General features: G+C 40.4%; 1 protein-coding gene across 1 annotated transcript in view; it reads left to right on the top strand.

The window, feature by feature from the left end:
- Positions 1 to 92: 92 nt before the first annotated feature.
- The window catches only part of hacd3 (3-hydroxyacyl-CoA dehydratase 3), a 29,779-nt gene continuing 20,341 nt past the window's right edge, over positions 93 to 9,530 (top strand). The window contains exon 1 of the mRNA XM_029751963.1: positions 93 to 277. Within this exon, the coding sequence (XP_029607823.1) occupies positions 194 to 277 (84 nt within the window). The 5' untranslated portion in view covers positions 93 to 193. The remainder of the gene's footprint in view (positions 278 to 9,530) is intronic.

Genomic DNA, 9,530 nt, shown 5'->3' with positions numbered 1-9,530 from the left:
ACGGTGACTGGTGAACGAGCACGTCACTCCGCAACGTACATTTCGTGAGCGCGCACGCTGGTTCTATAGAATATTCTGGCTCTTCCGCAAGAGAGACACACCGTCCGGGCGGTGGGGTGTATGGGAAAGGGGGCATGTTATTGTAGGGTTTTCATGCTTTCGTGAATTGTGCTGATATTTTCAAACAGGTGCGATGCAGCAGACGCTGACTCCCCACGTTTACTGGGCTCAGAGGCATGAGGACATCTACCTGCGAGTGGAGCTGATTGACGCGCAGGTGAGTGGAGAGAGAGGACCTGTCAATCCCCCATTTGAGGCAATAAATAAACCGCTCACAAACATACTGGGGTTTTATCTGGCGCGCTTTATTCATCACCACGTTTTACAATGCTACTCCGAAGTTCATATTGGATTGAGAATCGACCCTTAGCACGAGGATGTAGACCTAATGTGACTGAGTAGGCTATCATTGCATAATAGAATAGAATATAATAGAAATACAATTGTATGCTTCTGTTTCTGAGAATGATGTATCTATAATAACTGAGTCATTGTGATGTATCTATAATAACTGAGTCATTGTGATGTATCTATAATAACTAAGTCACTATAATGTATCTATAATAACTAAGTCACTATAATGTATCTATAATAACTGAGTCACTATAATGTATCTATAATAACTGAGTCACTGTGATGTATCTATAATAACTGAGTCACTGTGATGTATCCATAATAACTGAGTCACTATAATGTATCCATAATAACTGAGTCACTGTGATGTATCCATAATAACTGAGTCACTCGAATGTATCTATAATAACTGAGTCACTGGGATGTGTCTATATTAACTGAGTCACTGTGATGTATCCATAATAACTGAGTCACTGTGATGTATCTACAATAACTGAGTCACTGTGATGTATCTATAATAACTGAGTCACTATGATGTATCCATAATAACTGAGTCACTGTGATGTATCTATAATAACTGAGTCACTGTGATGCATCTATAATAACTGAGTCACTGTGATGTATCCATAATAACTGAGTCACTGTGATGTATCTATAATAACTGAGTCACTGTGATGTATCTATAATAACTGAGTCACTGTGATGTATCCATAATAACTGAGTCACTATAATGTATCCATAATAACTGAGTCACTGTGATGTATCCATAATAACTGAGTCACTCTAATGTATCTATAATAACTGAGTCACTGGGATGTGTCTATATTAACTGAGTCACTGTGATGTATCCATAATAACTGAGTCACTGTGATGTATCTATAATAACTGAGTCACTGTGATGTATCTATAATAACTGAGTCACTATGATGTATCCATAATAACTGAGTCACTGTGATGTATCTATAATAACTGAGTCACTGTGATGCATCTATAATAACTGAGTCACTATGATGTATCCATAATAACTGAGTCACTCTAATGTATCTATAATAACTGAGTCACTGGGATGTGTCTATAATAACTGAGTCACTATGATGTATCCATAATAACTGAGTCACTATGATGTATCCATAATAACTGAGTCACTGTGATGTATCCATAATAACTGAGTCACTGTGATGTATCTATAATAACTGAGTCACTGTGATGTATCCATAATAACTGAGTCACTGTGATGTATCTATAATAACTGAGTCACTATAATGTATCTATAATAACTAAGTCACTATAATGTATCTATATTAACTGAGTCACTGTGATGTATCCATAATAACTGAGTCACTGTGATGTATCCATAATAACTGAGTCACTGTGATGCATCTATAATAACTGAGTCACTGTGATGTATCCATAATAACTGAGTCACTGTGATGTATCTATAATAACTGAGTCACTGTGATGTATCCATAATAACTGAGTCACTGTGATGTATCTATAATAACTGAGTCACTGTGATGTATCTATAATAACTGAGTCACTGTGATGTATCTATAATAACTGAGTCACTATAATGTATCTATAATAACTGAGTCACTGTGATGTATCCATAATAACTGAGTCACTGTGATGTATCTATAATAACTGAGTCACTATGATGTATCTATAATAACTGAGTCACTATGATGTATCTATATTAACTGAGTCACTGTGATGTATCCATAATAACTGAGTCACTGTGATGTATCTACAATAACTGAGTCACTGTGATGTATCTATAATAACTGAGTCACTATGATGTATCCATAATAACTGAGTCACTGTGATGTATCTATAATAACTGAGTCACTGTGATGCATCTATAATAACTGAGTCACTGTGATGTATCCATAATAACTGAGTCACTCTAATGTATCTATAATAACTGAGTCACTGGGATGTGTCTATATTAACTGAGTCACTGTGATGTATCCATAATAACTGAGTCACTGTGATGTATCTATAATAACTGAGTCACTGTGATGTATCTATAATAACTGAGTCACTATGATGTATCCATAATAACTGAGTCACTGTGATGTATCTATAATAACTGAGTCACTGTGATGCATCTATAATAACTGAGTCACTGTGATGTATCCATAATAACTGAGTCACTCTAATGTATCTATAATAACTGAGTCACTGGGATGTGTCTATAATAACTGAGTCACTATAATGTATCCATAATAACTGAGTCACTATGATGTATCCATAATAACTGAGTCACTGTGATGTATCCATAATAACTGAGTCACTGTGATGTATCTATAATAACTGAGTCACTGTGATGTATCCATAATAACTGAGTCACTGTGATGTATCTACAATAACTGAGTCACTGTGATGTATCTATAATAACTGAGTCACTATGATGTATCCATAATAACTGAGTCACTGTGATGTATCTATAATAACTGAGTCACTGTGATGCATCTATAATAACTGAGTCACTGTGATGTATCCATAATAACTGAGTCACTCTAATGTATCTATAATAACTGAGTCACTGGGATGTGTCTATATTAACTGAGTCACTGTGATGTATCCATAATAACTGAGTCACTGTGATGTATCTATAATAACTGAGTCACTGTGATGTATCTATAATAACTGAGTCACTATGATGTATCCATAATAACTGAGTCACTGTGATGTATCTATAATAACTGAGTCACTGTGATGCATCTATAATAACTGAGTCACTGTGATGTATCCATAATAACTGAGTCACTCTAATGTATCTATAATAACTGAGTCACTGGGATGTGTCTATAATAACTGAGTCACTATGATGTATCCATAATAACTGAGTCACTATGATGTATCCATAATAACTGAGTCACTGTGATGTATCCATAATAACTGAGTCACTGTGATGTATCTATAATAACTGAGTCACTGTGATGTATCCATAATAACTGAGTCACTGTGATGTATCTATAATAACTGAGTCACTCTGATGTATCCATAATAACTGAGTCACTGTGATGTATCTATAATAACTGAGTCACTGTGATGTATCTATAATAACTGAGTCACTGTGATGTATCTATAATAACTGAGTCACTATAATGTATCTATAATAACTGAGTCACTGTGATGTATCCATAATAACTGAGTCACTGTGATGTATCTATAATAACTGAGTCACTATGATGTATCTATAATAACTGAGTCACTATGATGTATCTATAATAACTGAGTCACTGTGATGTATCCATAATAACTGAGTCACTGTGATGTATCCATAATAACTGAGTCACTGTGATGTATCCATAATAACTGAGTCACTGTGATGTATCCATAATAACTGAGTCACTGTGATGTATCCATAATAACTGAGTCACTGTGATGTATCCATAATAACTGAGTCACTATAATGTATCCATAATAACTGAGTCACTGTGATGTATCCATAATAACTGAGTCACTGTGATGTATCTATAATAACTGAGTCACTGTGATGTATCCATAATAACTGAGTCACTGTGATGTATCCATAATAACTGAGTCACTGTGATGTATCTATAATAACTGAGTCACTATAATGTACCCATAAGAACTGAGTCATTGTGATGTATCCATAATAACTGAGTCACTGTGATGTATCTATAATAACTGAGTCACTGTGATGTATCCATAATAACTGAGTCACTCTGATGTATCTATAATAACTGAGTCACTATAATGTATCTATAATAACTGAGTCACTGTGATGTATCCATAATAACTGAGTCACTGTGATGTATCCATAATAACTGAGTCACTGTGATGTATCCATAATAACTGAGTCACTGTGATGTATCCATAATAACTGAGTCACTGTGATGTATCCATTATAACCGAGTCACTATGATGTATCCATAACAACTGAGTCAATGTGACGTATCTATAATAACTGAGTCACTGTGAGGTATCTATAACAACTAAAGTCACTGTGAGGTATCCATTACACATTCACTAATTGATTAATTAATTAATGTTTAGAAGGTTGTTAATTACCATCAGATGTAGATGGACAGATCGTTCCAAAACTCATATCCAGAGATGCTTCAGCTGTGTGACTGGCAGCCAGGCTTCTTCAGAGTGGCTAGCAGGCTTCTTCAGAGTGGCTAGCAGGCTTCTTCAGAGTGGCTAGCAGGCTTCTTCAGAGTGGCTAAATCAAATCAAATCAAATCAAATTTATTTATATAGCCCTTCGTACATCAGCTGAAATCTCAAAGTGCTGTACAGAAACCCAGCCTAAAACCCCAAACAGCAAGCAATGCATGTGAAAGAAGCACGGTGGCTGGGAAAAACTCCCTAGGAAAAACTCCTGAGAAAGGCCAAAAACCTAGGAAGAAACCTAGAGAGGAACCAGGCTATGAGGGGTGGCCAGTCCTCTTCTGGCTGTGCCGGGTGGATATTATAACAGAACATAGTCAAGATGTTAAAATGTTCGTAAATGACCAGCATGGTCAAATAATAATAATCATAGTAATTGTCGAGGGTGCAACAAGCACGTCCGGTGAACAGGTCAGGGTTCCGTAGCCGCAGGCAGAACAGTTGAAACTGGAGCAGCAGCATGGCCAGGTGGACTGGGGACAGCAAGGAGTCATCATGCCAGGTAGTCCTAGGGCTCAGGTCCTCCGAGAGAAAGAAAGAAAGAAAGAAAGAAAGAAAGAGAGAATTAGAGAGAGCATATTTACATTCACACAGGACACCGGATAAGACAAGAGAATACTCCAGATGTAACAGACTGACCCTAGCCCCCCGACACATAAACTACTGCAGCATAAATACTGGAGGCTGAGACAGGAGGGATCAGAAGACACTGTGGCCCCATCCGATGATACCCCCGGACAGGGCCAAACAGGCAGGATATAACCCCACCCACTTTGCCAAAGCACAGCCCCCCACACCACTAGAGGGATATCTACAACCACCAACTTACCGTCCGAAGACAAGGCCGAGTATAGCCCACAAAGATGTCCGCCACGGCACAACCCAAGGGGGGGGCGCCAACCCAGACAGGAAGACCACGTCAGTGGCTCAACCTACTCAAGTGACGCACCCCTCCCATGGACGGCATGGAAGAACACCAGTAAGTCAGTGACTCAGCCCCTGTAAAAGGGTTAGAGGCAGAGAATCCCAGTGGGAAGAGGGGAACCGACAAGGCAGAGACAGCAAGGGCGGTTCGTTGCTCCAGCCTTTCCGTTCACCTTCACACTCCTGGGCCAGACTATACTTAATCATAGGACCTACTGAAGAGATAAGTCTTCAGTAAAGACTTAAAGGTTGAGACTGAGTCTGCGTCTCTCACATGGGTAGGCAGACCATTCCATAAAAATGGAGCTCTATAGGAGAAAGCCCTACCTCCAGCCGTTTGCTTAGAAATTCTAGGGACAATTAGGAGGCCTGCGTCTTGTGACCGTAGCGTACGTGTAGGTATGTACGGCAGGACCAAATCGGAAAGATAGGTAGGAGCAAGCCCATGTAATGCTTTGTAGGTTAGCAGTAAAACCTTGAAATCAGCCCTTGCCTTAACAGGAAGCCAGTGTAGGGAAGCTAGCACTGGAGTAATATGATCAAATTTTTTGGTTCTAGTCAGGATTCTAGCAGCCGTATTTAGCACTAACTGAAGTTTGTTTAGTGCTTTATCCGGGTAGCCGGAAAGTAGAGCATTGCAGTAGTCGAGCCTAGAAGTAACAAAAGCATGGATTAATTTTTCTGCGTCATTTTTGGACAGAAAGTTTCTGATTTTTGCAATGTTTCGTAGATGGAAAAAAGCTGTCCTTGAAGCAGTCTTGATATGTTCTTCAAAAGAGAGATCAGGGTCCAGAGTAACGCCGAGGTCCTTCACAGTTTTATTTGAGACGACTGTACAACCATCCAGATTAATTGTCAGATTCAACAGAAGATCTCTTTGTTTCTTGGGACCTAGGACAAGCATCTCTGTTTTGTCCGAGTTTAAAAGTAGAAAATTTGCAGCCATCCACTTCCTTATGTCTGAAACACAGGCTTCTAGCGAGAGCAATTTTGGGGCTTCACCATGTTTCATTGAAATGTACAGCTGTGTGTCGTCCGCATAGCAGTGAAATTTAACATTATGTTTTCGAATGACATCCCCAAGAGGTAAAATATATAGTGAAAACAATAGTGGTCCTAGAACGGAACCTTGAGGAACACCGAAATTTACAATTGATTTGTCAGAGGACGAACCATTCACAGAGACAAACTGATATCTTTCCGACAGATAAGATCTAAACCAGGCCAGAACTTGTCCATGTAGACCAATTTGGGTTTCCAATCTCTCCAAAAGAATGTGGTGATCGATGGTATCAAAAGCGGCACTAAGATCTAGGAGCATGAGGACAGATGCAGAGCCTCGGTCTGACGTCATTAAAAGGTCATTTACCACCTTCACAAGTGCAGTCTCAGTGCTATGATGGGGTCTAAAACCAGACTGAAGCGTTTCGTATACATTGTTTGTCTTCAGGAAGGCAGTGAGTTGCTGCGCAACAACTTTTTCTAAAATTTTTGAGAGGAATGGAAGATTCGATATAGGCCGATAGTTTTTTATAATTTCTGGGTCAAGATTCGGCTTTTTCAAGAGAGGCTTTATTACTGCCACTTTTAGTGAGCTTGGTACACATCCGGTGGATAGAGAGCCGTTTATTATGTTCAACATAGGAGGGCCAAGCACAGGAAGCAGCTCTTTCAGTAGTTTAGTTGGAATAGGGTCCAGTATGCAGCTTGAGGGTTTGGAGGCCATGATTATTTTCATCATTGTGTCAAGAGATATAGTACTAAAACACTTTAGTATCTCCCTTGAGCCAAGGTCCTGGCAGAGTTGTGCAGACTCTGGACAATGAAGCCCTGGAGGAATACCCAGATTTAAAGAGGAGTCCGTAATTTGCTTTCTAATGATCATGATCTTTTCCTCAAAAAAGTTCATAAATTTATTACTGCTGAAGTGAAAGCCATCCTCCATTTGCGAATGCTGCTTTTTAGTTAGCTTTGCGACAGTGTCAAAAAGAAATTTCGGATTGTTCTTATTTTCCTCAATTAAGTTGGAAAAATAGGATGATCGTGCAGCAGTGAGGGCTCTTCGATACTGCACGGTACTGTCTTTCCAAGCTAGTCGGAAGACTTCCAGTTTAGTGTGGCGCCATTTCCGTTCCAATTTTCTGGAAGCTTGCTTCAGAGCTCGTGTATTTTCTGTATACCAGGGAGCTAGTTTCTTATGACAGATGTTTTTAATTTTTAGGGGTGCAACTGCATCTAGGGTATTGCGCAAGGTTGAATTGAGTTCCTCGGTTAGGTGGTTAACTGATTCTTGTCCTCTGACGTCCTTGGGTAGGCAGAGGGAGTCTGGAAGGGCATCAAGGAATCTTTGGGTTGTCTGAGAATTTATAGCACGACTTTTAATCTTCCTTGGTTGGGGTCTGAGCAGATTATTTGTTGCAATTGTAAACGCAATAAAATGGTGGTCCGATAATCCAGGATTATGAGGAAAAACATTAAGATCCACAACATTTATTCCATGGGACAAAACTAGGTCCAGAGTATGACTGTGGCAGTGAGTAGGTCCAGAAACATGTTGGACAAAACCCACTGAGTCGATGATGGCTCCGAAAGCCTTTTGGAGTGGGTCTGTGGACTTTTCCATGTGAATGTTAAAGTCACCAAAAATTAGAATATTATCTGCTATGACTACAAGATCCGATAGGAATTCAGGGAACTCAGTAAGGAACACTGCATATGGCCCAGGAGGCCTGTAAACAGTAGCTATAAAAAGTGATTGAGTAGGCTGCATAGATTTCATGACTAGAAGCTCAAAAGACGAAAACGTCATTGTTTTTTTTTTTGTAAATTGAAATTTGCTATCGTAAATGTTAGCAACACCTCCGCCTTTGCCGGATGCACGGGGGGTTTGGTCACTAGTGTAACCAGGGGGTGAGGCCTCATTTAACACAGTAAATTCATCAGGCTTAAGCCATGTTTCAGTCAGGCCAATCACATCAAGATTATGATCAGTGATTAGTTCATTGACTATAACTGCCTTGGAAGTGAGGGATCTAACATTAAGTAACCCAATTTTGAGATGTGAAGTATCACAATCTCTTTCAATAATGGCAGGAATGGAGGAGGTCTTTATACTAGTAAGATTACTGAAGCGAACACCGCCATTTTTAATTTTGCCCAACCAAGATCGAGGCACAGACACGGTCTCAATGGGGAAAGCTGAGCTGACTACGCTAACTGTGCTAGTGGCAGACTCCACTAAGCTGGCAGGCTGGCTAACAGCCTGTTGCCTGGCCTGCACCCTATTTCATTGTGGAGCTAGAGGAGTTAGAGCCCTGTCTATGTTCGTAGATAAGATGAGAGCACCCCTCCAGCTAGGATGGAGTCCGTCACTCCTCAGCAGGCCAGGCTTGGTCCTGTTTGTGGGTGAATCCCAGAAAGAGGGCCAGTTATCTACAAATTCTATCTTTTGGGAGGGGCAGAAAACAGTTTTCATCCAGCGATTGAGTTGTGAGACTCTGCTGTAGAGCTCATCACTCCCCCTAACTGGGAGGGGGCCAGAGACAATTACTCGATGCCGACACATCTTTCTAGCTGATTTACACGCTGAAGCTATATTGCGCTTGGTGACCTCTGACTGTTTCATCCTAACATCGTTGGTGCCGACGTGGATAACAATATCTCTATACTCTCTACACTCGCCAGTTTTAGCTTTAGCCAGCACCGTCTTTAGATTAGCCTTAACGTCGGTAGCCCTGCCCCCTGGTAAACAGTGTATGATCGCTGGATGATTAGTTTTAAGTCTAATACTGCGGGTAATGGAGTCGCCAATGACTAGGGTTTTCAATTTGTCAGAGCTAATGGTGGGAGCCGTCGGCGTCTCAGACCCCACAGCGGGAGGAGCAGAGACCAGAGAAGTCTCGGCCTCCGACTCCGACTCGCTTAACGGGGAGAACCGGTTGAAAGTTTCTGTCGGCTGAATAAGCGACACCGGTTGAGCATTCCTACAGCGTTTCCCTCCAGAAGCCATGAGAAAGATGTCCGGCTGCGGGGACCGTAGGCTTCTTCAG

This window comes from Salmo trutta, chromosome 4 (genome assembly GCF_901001165.1).
Source record: "Salmo trutta chromosome 4, fSalTru1.1, whole genome shotgun sequence".
NCBI classification, from domain to species: Eukaryota; Metazoa; Chordata; class Actinopteri; order Salmoniformes; family Salmonidae; genus Salmo; species Salmo trutta.
This window is presented reverse-complemented; position numbering and strand designations above follow the sequence as displayed.